This window comes from Peromyscus eremicus, chromosome 17 (assembly GCF_949786415.1).
Source record: "Peromyscus eremicus chromosome 17, PerEre_H2_v1, whole genome shotgun sequence".
Classification (NCBI taxonomy): Eukaryota; Metazoa; Chordata; class Mammalia; order Rodentia; family Cricetidae; genus Peromyscus; species Peromyscus eremicus.
In genome coordinates, this window is record NC_081433.1 from 38680362 (window position 1) to 38697813 (window position 17452).

General features: G+C 40.7%; 1 protein-coding gene across 1 annotated transcript in view; it reads right to left on the reverse strand.

Annotated features, from left to right (window-relative positions):
• Tenm3 (teneurin transmembrane protein 3) overlaps positions 1-17452 on the reverse strand; it is a 181138-nt gene that overhangs the window by 107744 nt on the left and 55942 nt on the right. The window contains exons 4-7 of the mRNA XM_059244770.1: positions 7027-7241; positions 1286-1496; positions 791-892; positions 420-614 (exon numbers count right to left, since the gene is read on the reverse strand). Coding sequence (XP_059100753.1) covers positions 420-614; positions 791-892; positions 1286-1496; positions 7027-7241 — 723 coding nt within the window. The remainder of the gene's footprint in view (positions 1-419; positions 615-790; positions 893-1285; positions 1497-7026; positions 7242-17452) is intronic.

Consider the following 17452-nt stretch of genomic DNA (forward strand, 5'->3'; position numbering starts at 1 on the left):
TGTACAGTGACGAAAGAAATCCACAACATTGCTCTTATTCCTTATATTACATTCTATTGTTTTTTTCTTTCTAGAGATGCCAAAAAGGTCGGCATCAGTGTAAAAAGCTGAAAAGTGACAAGAAGAAGCCCATTCTTTGTTGGGTTTCAAGACACAAATGCTTGTTTGCTTTCTCAGAGTAAAACAACAACAAAAAAAGAATTACTCATGCTACAGAAACAAGAGCAAAAGAGCTCTTTGGTATTTGTTCTTTTCATTAGTTAAAAACGTTAATAAAACAAGGCATTCATAAATATGGAAATAAAAATTGCTTTCATAGAGGAGCATGTGAAAGAACACTTGCCAGACTGAAGATTACAGATCTAATCTGTGTCTTTATGGAGGTAACAATAGGATTCGGTAAATATTGACATGTTTACCTTCTTCACAGTTTTCTCCTTTGTACCCCGAGTTGCAAGCGCAAGAACCCATGATGCAAATCCCACGACCCCCACACTGCGGGTCAATGCACTGGGTAGTCGGCACGTCACACTCGGTGCCCTTCCAGCCACTGAAGCACAGGCAGCGGCCCTTGGAGTATTGCCCATTGCCACTACAGAGCACCGGACAAGCTGCTGTGAAATAACACAAGACAGAACGGTCAACAGCCACGTTTGCCATTGAGCCCCTCACAGAACCAGCGATGGGCCGTTCCCATCCCCTTTCTTCCCCGGGTTGCTAAGTTTCCTCGACTGGATGTGTTTCTACGGCTTATTTCTATCGGCTTAAGAAGAGACTCTGACTTGCATACCTCTTGAACAATCCGGACCCAGAAACCCCGGGAAACAATGGCAAGTTCCAGAAACACATTCTCCATTTCCATGGCAATTTCGGGGGCATTCCACCACAGACTCTGAAGAAGAGAAATGCAGGGAGCATTTGTGAGATGCCGACCCCTTTCAGAAGCGGTCGCTCTGTTCATTTTAGTTAGGTGTTAATGCAATTATGGATAGTTCACTCCATAACCCCCAAATCAGTTCATTTATATAAGATATCTGCAGAGTGACGTAAAGCATTTCAAATCTTCAAATGCAGATTTTCAAAGTGTTCTCTTCCTGCGGTAATTTATAATATTTCTTACAGAGCTTTAGGGCTTGCCATACATTCACAAATGAACAATTCAAAAACAAAACATGTGTGTTATCACCCCAGGAATGACTAAAATTTGGTAAAAATGATTTGAGTTTCTATTTGGCACGGAGTTTAGGCAGTCGGTGGAAAAAGATGCTTTGAAGAAGGCTCTTACCTATAACGATGGTATTAAAAGACACCGGCTCTGGATTTTTCCCATCGTTATAAAAAGCCAGATGCCAGATTCCAGAATCCAAGTACTGGATGAAGCCAGCTTCATGTAGGCTGATGGATCTCGCCTGCCGCCCGGCTCTTTCAGATTCCACCAGATTCCGCTGTTCTCTTGCTATTAACCTGCTGCCATCCAGGAGTTCCACGAAATCGTACTGGGGGTGAGGGTAAGGGAGATGGAGTCAGTAGCCAGAAACAACACGTGTACTGCCTCTTCCTCAAGCTTTTCTCTTTTGGAAATAAAACAGTGTTAGAAGTTCTTGTTTGACAGGCCCAAGTGACACAAGTGACAGAAGCCTTCTAGGCATGGAATTTATGAGGATAAGGATCACCTGTTGCATCCCCTTGTATTTAAAACGAAATGATCATTTTCTTCCTTTTTAGGGAGTTACCAAATTCAGTTCCCCTGACTGATAACAAGTTTGGTAAATTTAGGCACTTTGGGGATATAAATATGAAATCTATGTGATTTTACTTAGACCATGAATGGCTGATGATCCAATCCTACTTGACACTTATAAATAGCAAGGACTGTTGTTTATCCTGCACTAGAATTATTCCTAATCCCTGAAGCAGCTCTTTGGGCAAGAAATTTGTGGTTGTTCTTGAGGACTCTTGAGGAGGTTCAGCAGGACCTCCTACCTGGAAAATGGGATCTATGAACCCAGATGTACTTTGCTGCAGACCTGGGGTCATTTCCACCATAGCACTACATTCCTCTCCTGGGACGCTAATGCAACCGTCCAAACTTTTGTGGAATTTTCACATCAATACATTAAATGAAGTGCCTTAATATTCTTTATTAAAATCAATAAACTGATTAACAGATGGGTATGATGGGACAGAGAAACAACAGCATGCAGAGTTAGGGGCGTGATGGCAACCATCCTGGAAGCTACTGTTTGTTTTCACAATGATTATCAATCACAGACATTGGAGGTTAAAAAAACTGAGCTAGAGAATTTAAACTATGGAATATTATTGACAACCACAGGGTAGAATTTTGCCAACAAACGCCAGTGAATTTGGAAGATACTGGAAAAGATTCTTCAATATTGGTTTTAATAAACTTTTTAGCTAATAGCTTCTTTAAAAATTACAGTGATTCTACTGCTGTCCACTTGTCCAGTTTCATTTTTACTTCTGAGATATATTTAATGTAAAAGCTCACAAATATATGTAGATGCAGATGATGCATAAACATCATAATTATAGTACTATATATGTATATCATTAGTACTTTATGATTTATTCTTTAAATGGAATCATTGTGGAGGAAAAAAATTTTATAAGACTCTCTTAATCCAATCAAATAAAAACAAAATTAGTTGTTGGAATTTCTGGGAATTATATTTAACTAGACTGCCACTGTGCAGACCACAGACATCTACTACTGTAATAAGAAAATTTAATATGTGATTCAGTATATGACTCATTGAAATCTTTATTTAAATAAAAGCATTTCGTTCTTTGGGTAGCAATATGCAAAATATATGCTAACTTCATTAGTACTCAAAATTTTTCAATTTTCTTACAAGGATGCAAACTTGTAATTGCATGATCTTGTAATTTCTCCAGCTCTTTGTAAAAAAGTTCACTGGGATTCTATTCCCTCACGATTAGAGGAGAACAAAGTTTTTTTTTTTTTTTTTTGTCCCCTCCTCCCCGAGAACAAAGTTTAATTTTGAAGGGTATCTCCATCTCAAATAGGTCATCTCCATTTACTCATCAGATTTAAATATTTACATTATTCTGGCAAAGCAAGAGGGAAACTTCCCTTTCATGGCCCAACACAGACCCTTTCCTCTTCTAACATTATATACAGGAACTGAAAATGAACAGGGTAGGAACGGTGAGTTTTAACTGGTCTTTCAAGTCTACAGTTAGTCGTCGTTGCCAACACAGTGATGGGCATTTGTACCACACCTGAATGATGATGGAACCATGAAGAGTGAGAACAGTGGGAACCCTGAAGTGGCTGATGGCTTCTAACCATCTACCCAGATCTAGGGTGTTGTCAAGACATTTCACAGGTGACTTCAGGAGAGCGACTCAAAACACCTGAAGAAAATTACCTTCTTTACACTGTAACCATCTCTACCCAAAGTAACCAAATCATATGGCTCGTTCTTCAGTCATAACATGATTATCTATGGGCAAGTCTGAGCTTTGCTCTACTTATAAACCGGAACTGCACATGGACTGATTATAGTGGGGAGAAGTCTTAAGACCTTATGCTATTTTCTGTATGAATTCTCTGGACTAACTCTTTGGTCTCAAACTCTGGAGAGCTATCACAGACAACATCTATATATCACGTGGATGTCATTAAATAGGAACTATTTCAGCTCCCTTTAAGGGAAACTTTCTCATGATATTACCTTACTCTTATATTGTTACCTAATATATATGCTATTACCATATATATATATATATATATTTATTGTATGTGTGTGTGTGTTATATACACACACATAGATGTATGTGTCACACACTCTGAAGTTCTTTCTCAAGTTGCTCTGAACTTCAATGGAGCTATGTAAAATCAATAGAAGAAAAGGTTGCTTATGTTTCTTTTCAGAGGTTTACTATTTAATCAGCCATGTAAAAATGTAAATAGGCCTTTTCTGGTATCGTGCTAGTTTACTTCTGAAAAGCTAAGACTATCTATCCAACTCTTTAATTCAATTTCCGTTATTAAATTGATGGGAATTCAGAATCAGTGAGTGCCTGGCTATGCCTTTAATCACCTTTCTTTGGGGGGTGGAGTGGGGGCGGCCTTGCTATGTAGGTCTTGCTGGCCTTTCACTATCAAAACTCTTGCCCTGCCTCCCACCCAGCCTTTGAAAAACTTCCCTCCAAATTTCTGATGGCGGCATCTATCATACATTATAGAGAAGGAAAAAGTTTTAGAAACCTTCCAATTCAGCTCTCTCATTTTCCCAATGGACACTAAATCTTGGAGGAGTAAAGCGACTCATACAAGGTCATGTAGAGCATAAAATCAAAAAACGGTAAGGCTGTGTTTAGAACTCAGGCTTCTGCCTCTTTTTCTGGAACAGCCTTCAGGCCAACGCACTAACACACCATAGCACAGTAGCCATAGAGCACAGAACTGCTTCCTTAGGCTTCCAACTGTCCAGGAGAATAAATGGGCCATCGGGGAGAAGAAAGTCAATTGGCTCCTTGGCAACGATCAAATGGACAATTTCATAAAGGGTCACAAAGACTTTGACTTTCAAAACTCAAGTGACTATTCCGAGGGGCTGGCCAATTTTAATTATTTCAGGTTGATTTATTTAATGTTCCCCAGGAACAGAGAAATGTTCAATTTGGGCTGCTTTATAGCATATTTCACGTTTAAACACTGAACTCAGAAACAGCTGTTTGCTCTGCTGATCTTGACTAAGCCAGAGGAAGGACCTCTAATAACCAAGGCTTAAGAAAAAGCATACCTTACACAAATACTCTGTGGGAGAAAAGAAGGACGGATATTTTGGGTACTGTATTGAAAGAATGGTGCCATTGTAAGAAAACGTGACGCTGAACCTTTCATTTCCCTAATTTTATGAGTTATGCATCTCATGCAAAAAGTCAGCTATATACCCTGAAACAAACGTTTTTAAGCACACAACACATTACAGGCTTTTCAAAACAGTCCTGGCTGGCCTGGAACTTGCTACATAGAACAGGCTGGCCTTGAACTTGATCCGACAGCTCTTTAGCGTCTACCTTCCCAAATGCATGCACCACCATGCCTGGACACAACACACAGGCTTCATCTGACATTGTTTTCAGAAAACTTTATAAAGTTGCACTTTCACAGATGTGCTTCACTGAGAGGACTCTTCCTTGAGCTGGAGAAAAACATAATTTAATTTCCTACGTAGTTTCAGTGGAGAGAGGTTTCCGTGTCTTACTGGACTATCCATGTAAACACAAACTGTCTACAGTAACTGGAGTTCCGAAGATTCACTTTCATTGACAGTTTTTTTTTCCATCTCTGCAGAGAATGATGTGGGGATTTGATTGGGATTGTACTGAATCTGTAAACAGCTTTTGATAAAGTGACCATTTTCATAATACTAATTCTCCTAATCCATGAGTATGGGATGGCCTTCCATATTTTAGTGTCTATCTTTTTCTTCAGAGGTTTAAAGTCAATTCAGACCATTTTAAAGCTTAAAATTGGATACATGGACATCATAACAAGTGTTTGACCCAGAAGGAACCAAAGTATCTACTTCGATATCACAGATATGAGAATATATTGTAACATATTAGTCAAAATTTACACAGCCATTGAAGCCACAGATTTTTAGAAAGCATGCTGAGAAGTACAGTATTTCTTTCAAATTGTGATTTCTTTATTAGTATTTGGTCAAATTTTCATAATTCATACTCTAAGATTATAGAAAACAATTTCTTATAGGGTCACAGAATATGAAGTTTGTACAAAAATCTTGGTCTTTCTTTTATAAATGAAAAAAAAACCAATATGGGATTCGACAAGGAGATAAACTTATTATAAAATATGTCCAGCTCATCTAAGTGTTAATTAGCTAGCTAGTATACTTTTTAATTCCTCTACTTACTAGCATAATACATCTTGGAAAAGTTTCTTTTCCAATTTTATAGTAGATAATTCAAAGATTTTTCTCATAGACATTATGGAATCTGTTCTGTTCTCCTGGTGATACAGATTAAAACTCAGGGCCTCCTCTATTATAGCTCACCCCCCACGTGACCTTTTTTAAATAACAAAAATGACATTTTCCAAGTCACATACGCCATGACTCAGTATTAGAGACTTGATTATTTTGTGGTAGTTGGGATTGAGTTTCAGATGTCAGGGCCTCAAAGATTGCAGGCAAGTGCTCTACTACGGAGTCATATATTCCCAGTCTATTTTTTTTTTAAACTTCGTAATTTATCTCACTAAGTTGCCTAGGCTAGCCTTGAACTTGTCACTCTCCTGCCTCAGCATTCAGAGTACCTGTGATTGAGGGTCTGTGCAACTCGGTTCTGGCTGGACTGTGGCCATTTTGGTGGTGGTTCTCCAGCTGTGGCTGTTACAGTGGGGGTATTTTTATACAACGAATGGCCTTTCAAATGCTGTGGATCCAGTAGTCTGAGGACTACACTGGCTCCATCTTGCTTGGTTTTCTGTTAACCATCTACCTATTCACCTTACTCTTCCTTGTTTCCAAAGGAAATGGTGGTTAGACTTGGGAAAGTTTGTAACTATCATGCTTATTATGCTTGTGTTTCTATATTTTCTTCACTAAAAATAAATCTGACATTGTAAAAACCGCTTTAACCCAACATCAATATATTTAAGATGAATATGTATGCATTTGTGATATGAAAGGAATAAAATCATCTGAAATGACCACAGAATCTTGGAGAATCTACAGTGTGCTAGATACTCAGCTGATGCTCAGTGTTCATGAAGTGACTCAGACATTTTTAGCCATTTTAACCAATCATTAGCCATGCAAGCCTTTCCCTGCTAGTGATTCAGACATCTCAAACAAGCAGACACTATACTCAAACTTCGTTTCACTGCAAAAGATTCATTTAGAAGTGTTGGCTTCACCCAACAGCTGAGTTTTGGGGCTAGAGGAACATCTGGAAATGCAAACTAGGAGCATGCATTTTATCAACACCAAAACCCATTCTCACCTGCGTATGGGAAGGTGGTAAGCCTTTCCGGCCGTATACTCCAATCAATGCATCCTTCTGAAGAGAGATGTTGAACTTAAGAAACTGTGGCTGATCGATAAAGAGTTGCGATCTCCAGAAGATCCCGGGGGGAACCTCTTGAACTGCTCTCCGGCCAATATCAAGTTCTCCGGAATCTATGGTGTTATTTTCATGTGTAAATCCACCTAATTTTCCTGAATGTGAGAGACCCAGCGGTGAAGAACAAAACATTAAAATAACAGGGTTTCTTTTCAAAGAGTTATTTCCCCTCATTGTTCAGGAATTCTTCTTCTGATACGCGAGATACTCCCTTGTCGTGTGCACTTTAAGAACTTTTTTTTTTTTTTTGATGAAGCGTTGTTTTACTAACTTTCATCTAACATTCTTTAAGGTATTTAAAGTCAAGATTCTCCGACTTCCCCCAAGGTATGGTGATCACTGAAGCTGTTTCCACACCGACAGCGTTTCTCATTTACTTGAAACATAAATGTCTTATAAATTATACGCCTTGTTATTTCTTGGGAGAGATTTAGTCTGGTGCTTATCGGCTACTCTAACTGTACCATAATTCTGCAGAGTGTGAATGAAGGCATAATGGATTATAAAGATTTCCAAGCCAATTTTTAAGTAACCAATCAATGTTACCGATTCATACACCAGAAAAAAAAAATGGAAAAATAAATCATGTGTCAAAAGAGGTAAGTAGGGGTTGTAGGGCATCAGGAGATAGAGGATAAGAGGAGCAGGGTTCTATCTCTTAAGTTTTAATGTCGGCTGTCACAAGACTTCCTATTTCTTGACCCACCATTGAGTATTAGTGGGCACACTGTGCCACCCTTCCTCAGAGACCTTCAAGCTTCAGGGTAAACAAACAAACAAATAAACAAACAATCAAGCAAACCCCCCTCTCCCCGGAGAATCCCTGCCATCTCCTAGCACCATGGCCAGGTTCAAGATCCAAGGCTGTTTTTCGGGGTTGGTGTTCTCCTTCGCCTCTTGGCCAAGGTCCTCTCTTGGGTACTCTCCTGGCCACGGGAGGGGGTTTCACAATTTACTGCAAGTGGAAACAAAAAGAAAAGGTCCCCCCAAAAGCCGAAGAGACAGAAGGCATATTATCCTCTATCAAAGCCAACCCTTTTAACTTGATAAAAAGTTGACTTACCATTTTTTTTTCTTTTTTTCATTAAACTGGAAATAGCCTCCAGAGAACTTGTTAATTCAAAAAATTTTAAGATTTAATCTCAAATCTGAGAATTATGTCTTATCCTAAAGAGCGGAGAGAGCCTGTTGTCTGGGATGACTCGTTAATTTAACATTGCATTCATTTTATTAAGTGTCTGCTAGGGACAGAGCACTGACGTAGTAATAAGAAATACACACCGAAGAGTTAGCAGCTCAGAAACCATTGGCTCTAGCTTAAACAGCCTGGTCTTCACAGAGCTAACTGCCTGGTGGAGGAGACGATCTGCACAAAGTAAAGCTTCGCAGGACTGGGTCAGGGGCAGGCCATCGCACTGGACGCTGGACTTGGAAGGACAGGTAGGTTAAGTGTGATGGCTAATCTTGGTGGGCAGCTGGCCCAGACCTGCTGTCAATTAAAAGGCAAGCCGTGAGGCACACCTGTGAAGAATTTTCTTGATCAGGTTATTCGAAGTGGGAGACCCGCTCTAACTACGGGTGGCGGGCGCCTCCCTTGCGGCAGCCTGGATAAAAAAGTGTGACTTTGGCCTGTTTGCTTCTTCTCTTACTGGCAAGTTCATCTGCTCTGCTGCTGCTACCACCGCTGGTGTTATATTCCTTTCCAAGTATCAGAACCCAGCTTCTTTGGGCTTTTAACATACACTGAAGACTAGTGGCTTCAGTGCCAGATTGGGAATGTTCAGGGCCCCAAACTCATGAGCTGAGTAAGCTACTGGGTTGTCGGCCACTCCAGTATGAAGACAGCCATTACTGGACCAACCAGATTATGGTGCGTGACTCAGTCTATATTAACCTTTTAATATATATTTATTCCATTCGTTCTTTTTGTCTTGAGAACCCTGACCAATACAACAAAGTATCTGAGTTAGGGCAAATCTGACGATTTTAAAAACGATATGGAGAGAGGCACGTCTTCGGATGCACGGGCGAGGGAAGACGTTTTGGAATCTAACGACCTGGGTTTGAATCGTGGCCACGTCAGAGTCAGAGGGACCTGCGGGAAGAGGCCAAAACCTCCGACACAAAATCTCCTCTGGAAAATGGGGATGGCCACATGACCTCTGAACTACTGCGAGGTCTTGACAAGCGCTCAGCTCAGTGGCCCTCTGTATGAATGGACACGAGACTAACTGGCTTGCTGGGAGAAGAATGGGAGGGCAAGGCTGGAAAGGGAAGACATTATCCAGAGGGAGCAAACACCTGGTGAAAGAATATGATCTTTACGCCTACAGCGTTGGTGTTTCTGTCCTGTAAATACTTTTCATTTTCACTCTATTAACACACATTTTTATACCTTTTCTTGAGGACGCATATACTTACTATTATGCCTGCCATGTCCGGTGTAGTTTAAAAACAGAGAATTATATAATGGTATAATTATATAAATGGTATTCCAATGCAGAAATGATCTTGTGTTTCTACCCCCCTTCCCTCCATCACTGCCTTCGCCTTCCCTTCCCGGCATTGGAGAAACAGAATTCAAGATGACGAGGAAACACGCTGTACAGTCATAGATGAGGAAGGCAGATAGACCCCAGCTGACGGCCGAGAGGATGTGAAACACTTCACAACAGATTCACTCTTATGGATAACTGTGGGGTCTGAGGGAGAGCATATTTTTAGTAAATGTCAGGCTTGCTTTCTGCCTGGACTACGGCATCCCACTGTGGCACATACACCATCAGTTGCAAAGGACAGCTATAACTAAGTGGAGACCCGTTAAAGGTTCAAGCAGGCTAAAGGTAAAATGAAATCATTGTTTGAGGGGCATTAACGTGCAGCAGTACAGGAAGCCTGGAGATGGAGCAGAGAAGGGGAATATGGCCATAACAGCCCAGGTAGGATGCAGAGAGGCATTATACAAGAAAGCTTAATAAAACACCATTATTTATAACTCCATATAGTCACTTCATTCTCAATGCCCATAATCCTAGCAGTTAATAGTGCTTAAGCAGCAAGGTCTATTTTTCTCAAACCAGTTTAGTATTATAAAATACTGTAAGGAAATATCAAAATCGTATCGCCATCATCATTTTTAATTTTCATATAGGACCACTTAGATCATAAACCATGCACCTTCCATATAACATTATTTTTATTATGATATACATTCATTGGAGCAAAATCAGAATACTCAGTTCAATTTTCCATTGAGGTTAAAAATCATCTCTGTGACACCTTGGAACACTTGACAGCATTTTTCATTCAAGGAGCTTTTGCAAACCCTATGTTTGCACAGAATTAGCATTGATGAAGCATTCACATGCTGAGGGACAGTGGCTGAACACTTACGACAGGTATGTTGTTTGTATTAAACGTCAAAACCACCCTGTGAGGTCCATACTTTGAGATAAGGAAACTAAGAAGTAAAATGTGTGCCCGAAGTAAATGATGGCATCATGATGCAAATTTCCAAACCATGTCTTCCATATCCCTAGAAACCATGCTTTTTATTATAACAAAATAGTTTTAAGTTACTATTTCTATCTATTCACTATTTCAAGTAAGATACTAACTCATTCATCTATACTGTAGAATCCATACAGCTTACAATTATAGGGCTTAAAGTTATAATTAATGTTTTTGGAGACAAAAAAATCTCACTGTGTATATCTGGCTGGCCTAGAACTCACAGAGATATGCCTGTCTGTATGTCCTGACTACTGGGATTAAAGGTGTGATCTATCTATTTTTGTTTTGAATAATCAATTTTATAAGAACAGTTTTTGAAAAAAAGGCCATAGATCATTCTTTGTTACAATCACCATAAATTGCTAATAAGTTTATATTCTGATTGACATCTACATAAAACATGTATGTATGTATGTATGTATGTATGTATGTATGTATGTATGTAGGTGGGTGAGTAGTGCTGAGGATTGAATCTATGGCCTTGCACATGTGGGCCCTTAAGTGCTCCACCACTAAGGTATATCACCCAGTTTCATTCTGTTTTCACTTTGGAGACTTTCTGTGTAGGTTGCCCAGGCAAGTCTCTGCAGCCTAGGCAGGCCTTCTTCGGGAGGTCCTCAGGGCTCAGCTTCCAGAGCAGCTGGGGTTGTTGGCATGCAGCATCAGCCTGGGCTGAGACAGCTTTCAGGAGATGGAAGACAGCAGCTGCCTTTCCTCCACTAAAATCTGCTGTGTACACACCCCTGCTAAACATGGGTATGGTTCACATCTGGGCTCATCTGTCCAGGTAATACACATCCAGCACTGTTATTACACTCGACTTTTATTAGCAACCACCTTTTCTGTTGCCTTTGACGCTTATGCAGGCGATTCTGTCTCCTTTTTGGTGACAGTCCCATCTGATGCTGATGGAGGTAAATGTTAGCAATTTTATGAGCACACCTGTGCTTTGGGAGCTGGTGAGGATAAACTGGCACCCATCCCAAAGTTGTTTTCCCCTTAATACTCCATCTTTGCCAAGTATATTGGCTTCGAGAATAGCAGTCGTGTTCTGGCTTCTGGGGTTTAAGGTTTCACTCTCTCCAGGCAGCTTAATGTGTAGGTATTTCTGCTTTGTTGCTTTCTCGATTTGTCGATTTTAAGGGGTTAAATCCTTTTCACTGGAATAATATGAAAGCCTGATGTGATACAAGTTAGCATATCAACTAATCCAATTAGTCTTATAGTTAATTTAACAGGTGCCTCTTTTCAGGAAGATGGGTTTTTTTTGTTTGTTTGTAAACAAAACCAAAAATGAAATAAAACAAAACAAAAAACTCTGGAGGTTGACCAAATGGGCTTAGAGCAGTAGTAGATGTGATGATGTTTCCGCATCCAACATGAAAAGGCCAATTATGCCATAATATCATAGAACCTTGGAAAGCCAAGTGCCCATGAAAAGTCTTTTAGACCAGGAGTCTTCCAATAACCATAGTCATGACCCCAGGACACCATGAAATGTATTTTGATACTTATCCTCATTTCCTGGGACACGATCCTTAAGATCCTTGGACTCTCTCCAGTGACAGTGTCTTCGTATGCTACTGAGTTCACTGGGTTGAGTGGCCATTGGAGGCTTCAAGGATGGGGCTAAACCAATCCAGAGTTAGAGTAGGTCTTCCAGTCCCGCCTCTCAAGGATGGGGTTAAACCAATCCAGAGTTAGAGTAGGTCTTCCAGTCCTGCCTCTCAAGGATGGGGTTAAACCAATCCAGAGTTAGAGTAGGTCTTCCAGTCCCGCCTCTCAAGGATGGGGTTAAACCAATCCAGAGTTAGAGTAGGTCTTCCAGTCCTGCCTCACAACCTCTAGGGTTGAGGGGATGCCACATGGCCAGTGGTTTCGTCAGTTGTGTCTATGTTGTGAGGCCTCCATAAGAACCTAAAATGAAGGGTTCTGGAAGCTTCTGGACAGCTGCTCACTCAGAGCTCTATCAGGGGACTGTCCGTCCCCTTCCCTATAAATCCTTCCATTGTGTCCTCTGTGATGCCCTTTCCAAAAAGGCTGGTAAATGTGTTTTCCTGAGTCCCGTTAGTCAGGTTAGCGAATTAGTCAAAGCAAGAGGGGGTGTATAGTGGGGACCTCAACGTGCAGATGACTGGACAGACACATAGGTGAACAACCTTGGGTTTGTGATTGTCATGGGAGTTGGGGAGGGATAGTCCTGGAGACTGAGCTCTGACCAGATCACCTTCTCTTGCCTAAAAGACAGAGTCGGAAATGATTATAAGTGGAGAACTCTGGGCTGGTGTCATGTGCACAACCACTCGCTAGCTCGCTGTGGGGAGGAATCCAAACACCTTGGTGGTCACTGCGTTCTGTGTTGACTGTTCTGCCCTGAGAACACCATTAAGACTCACCAGCGACGGAAGGGGTCATTTGTAGGGAATTTATTTCTAGACTTTCAACAGCCTTCCTGTGTATACTCTCTTATAGCAGGACGCCCCACACATCTAATTCCTAGTATATGTTTATTATAGCATAACGGCTCCCTACGCTGAACAAAGGCCAACTTTAGGTAGTTCTGTTCATGATGTCCCCTTCACTGAAGACACAATAAACCTAAGGCGAGTCTTGTTGGCTTTCTCTTGTGGTACCTCCATCAACCTCAAACTGAGGTTTGAGATGGAGTGCTGGGGGCTACTGGCATATTTGAAATTAAGTATACCAGAAAGGAAGGGTGCTAGTTTGTCGGATGGCTTTGTCACTTTTCTCTGTCACTGTCCAAGAAGGCTTTCCGGCTTCAGACTAACACAGAGAAGAGGCAATAAATACAAAACACAGCAATGCCTTACTTATTCTACTGGTCAAGCCTATGGTAAAGTTCCGTCTCTACATAGAATGGGGATTCAGAACAGAGAGGCTGTGACAAAATTCAGAGTAACAATCTGAACCTGAAAACACATCAGATTTTTTTTTCTGACACAGAGTAATTTTGATTTTAATGAATACTAGCTCTGTCAGGTAAATTACAGAGTAGCTATGTCCCATAAATTAAATGAGCTGATGAAATGGGTATCTTTAAAGCACATAATGCGATGAAAGCTTCCAAAGATATTATAATAGCAAAGGTGAATTAAAGTGGACGAGCAAATTACGGTTCGTGTCTTCATGGCATCGTACGGATAGCAGATAAAGCCAATGTGGTACAGGGGAGAGTATCAGAGGCCGTGAGGACTGTTTGCGCAGTCCGGGGAAAGCCTTTGCTGGTGTGGGATAGAGAACGGATTCTAAAAACTGTAACAAATCTTGTATCAAGAAGGAAGCTGCCCATCCTGTGCTCTCCATTACACTAAGTGATATGTGATGGAAGCGCCACCATGTAGGGCCTCCACATACTTCTGGTAAACACACCATAATGTGAGTTTTTGACATACAACAAAAAACAGTTCCAAAAGAACTGAACAGCTTCACCCTACAAGACACCCTCCTATTCCCATCCTTTCCTTTTGTAGCAAGATTTCTCATGTCTGTATTTATAAGAAAGAAAGCTAGGCATAGAATCAATATAGAATTTTTGCTTTATTCTTTAATATTCACATATGAATATGTAAGTTACTCAAAAAGTCCTGACTCAGTTCCCTCAGCTCCTTCTGATACCTATCCCTTTTTATGTTAATCACCTAAACATTTAACACACTTATTAAATAACTAGGTCATGTTCAGTTGCTTGTGTTCAAGTAATAACTGGAACTGCAACTTCATAAAGCAGAAAAGATTTAAAACAGAACCCATCACATGATCTCAGGAAATTAAACGCAACTGAAATGTGTATAGTCTTGTTAAGGGGGTATAAGTACAATACAATTCAAAAGTCTTTCATCTTTCTAGATTTTTCCATGAAATAGGAGTCTTGTCTCTAAGCACCTGTTAACTTCGATTTGCTTCAGGTTATTCCACTATTTATTTACTTTTTATTAAAACCTTAAGATGTGGTTTTAATAACAGGGAGATGCAGAGCGGGCCTCTTGATAAAGATCCGCGGTGTGGAGCTGGGAGAACGCTACTGATTTCTTGCAGAAGACGGACTGGCAGCTTAGCTCAGTACACTGTTTTTGCCTAAGCTGCTCGTTTGAATATCAGGGTGAGCTTTAGGTTTGTAAAGGGCCTTTGTAAACCTGTCCTGTTGCCTCTCAAGTCATGGTACCCCTTTTATATGTCCTAGCCAAGTCTACTGTTTCTGCGCGTTTGTCCAACGGTCTTTTTTAATTGTAAACTTCCCTGGAAGTCAGCGAGCGGCTGGCACTATTTGATAAACTTGTAAATACTTGCAGCGAGCCTTCCTCTGAAGCTCTTGGGTCTCTTAGAGGAAAGCTTGGACATGGAACTCTTTCATCTCATCCTGGATTCCAGAGAACTCTGGCTTCAGAGGCTATAAAGGAAGGCCAGCGATCGGGCTCTCTTGTGGTCCCTCACTGAGATCATTACCTCTGTGAACCCTGAGAGCCTGAACTTGGGAATGATCACAGGGAATACAAGAGGTTGTGTGCACGGGCTTGCTAGGAGGACAGGAAGGAGAAATGGAGGACACACAGAGCCAGGGAACAGAGTGCCTTGTAGTTACGCAAACTCAAAGCTTGTGGCTTCCAAAGCAAACCAATTAAGGCTTCACATTGAGAATGAGATGCCCCAAGTCTTCAAATGCAGCGGGGCACCATCTTGAAGAATTTCTCAACACGTCCCGTTGTGCCTGAATGCGGGAGTTACTGGCTGTTTTTTCTTTTCGCTAACTATGGGTTCTTTCATCAACGATCTTAATGTCTTAAAGCCCAGTTGTCCATGTGAGAAACATAAAGTGACCGTGTACACAAAGCTATTACTCCTTGCCTTACGGGTTTCCATCTTACATGAAAACACCACTACAGTGGCATTTTAAAGAAGGCCTTTAAAAAGTATTTTAATCTCTGAAGAATATTCAATAGACAGGTTTACTAACTAGGACAAATCAGAGTATTTAAAATTATCTTGGCAATTACGAAGTATGGTATGCAACTGAAAACTATTTTATGCTATTCAAAAATCATCCAAAGTCACAAAATACTAAACATTTCCTCACATATATCAGGAATTTGCTCTCTACCTAGGATGGGAGCAAATTAGACTATAGTGATTAAAATAAAAATGCAAATGTCAAAGTGTAACTATAACCGTTAAGGAGGGCAAATAATAACAACGACCATTCTCAGTCCCCGAGAGGCACTAATAATCAGAACCATAGGAGGCAAAGTTAGGTGTCTATATGCAATCCATAGCCCACAATCCAATTTTATCCTAATCATAGGTTCATTCATATCCTGACTTGGAGGATCTCTGGGAGGACATACCTGTTCATACAGGACCACATGCCATGACTTAACATGTGGACACAGAGTATAGCATTACAATCCATGTAGAATAAAACACAGCTACTTTGCACCAGTTTCATGGACAGTGTCAGTACAGCTTCTAATTAAGGAGTATTATGCAGCACAACAACGCAAATACTAGAATCAACACTGAAGAAAGCTCAGTGCTCTTGTAGCCCCGTTAGTCCCAACTCTCCAAAGCACAAGCAGTCAGTAACCTGCTGTAAAATTCAGTTCTCTGAAGCCATTTCATATGTGAGGAAGCCGTCACATAATGAACACTCACATACATTGTAAGCGTCCCTGTAATTTTATTTAAGTAGGAGAACCAAACACACGTGTATTTATACCCACAGGCTTGCAATTCCTACTCTACGAAAGGAGAGGATGGTGTTTGTGTGTTTGTTTTTGATTGGAGGAGTCACTTGCCGTGGTTATGCTGACGGTGGTGATTAATCATTGCCAACCGGCTTGGGTTTAGAGCCACCTATGAGAGGGACTCCTGGCTTATCCATGAGGGCGTTTCCAGAGGGGAGTAATTTAGGGAAGACCCTACTCAGTGTGGGGGGCACCATCCTAAGTGGGGAGACTGGCTGGAATAAAAGGAGCCAGTAGAGAAAGCCGGAGGAACACAGACAATCCCCCAAACAGGAGCCAAAAGGAATCGTCCCACCCCAGTGGTGTTTATGTTGGATACTTTGTTGGAAAGGAACTCACACACTAACCACCATACACTTCAGTCCTACATTATCTCAGACCTGCTTATGTCAAATTTTAGCACGCACCTCATTGCCCCTTTTTAATGCAGCTGTCAATAAAAAGTGAAGTTCCGCCATGTATCACCTACTTTTCCCTGTTGCCATTTTCTAACTCACTGTAATGGTTGGCTTGATTTCTTTCTTGCCTAACAATCCAGACGCTTCGGGAGCAAGTGTCTGTGACAGTCCTGGGTGTCTCCCCTTTCCCCCAAGCTGTTACTTACCTCATTGCCTTGGACAGTGCATACCATATAATATATGCTTTAAAAAAAACTAAAATGAACGGGCACTATGTATTCAAAGGAAAAATAAGAATAAGATTCTTTCCATAAAATCCGATCCTCCAAGTAACCAAAAATATTAATAATGAAAGGATTTCTATTACAGCCTGAGAAGATATAATTGACACTAATTTCAGGAGCCATGCTTTAAAAGAGTTTTGCTATAAATTACAAATACATAATTGGCTTCAATAAAAAAAATACAAAACCAATAATTAGTGACATGTGTCACGGATTGGTTTCTTATACCATTATCAGATTTAAAGCAAACTAGTATTCCATGAAGAAGCGAGAAGTCAGAGAAGGCAATCTGCTTACAGGCCAGCACGTGACAGAACACTTCTCAATTACTTTACATCACCGATATTTGTAT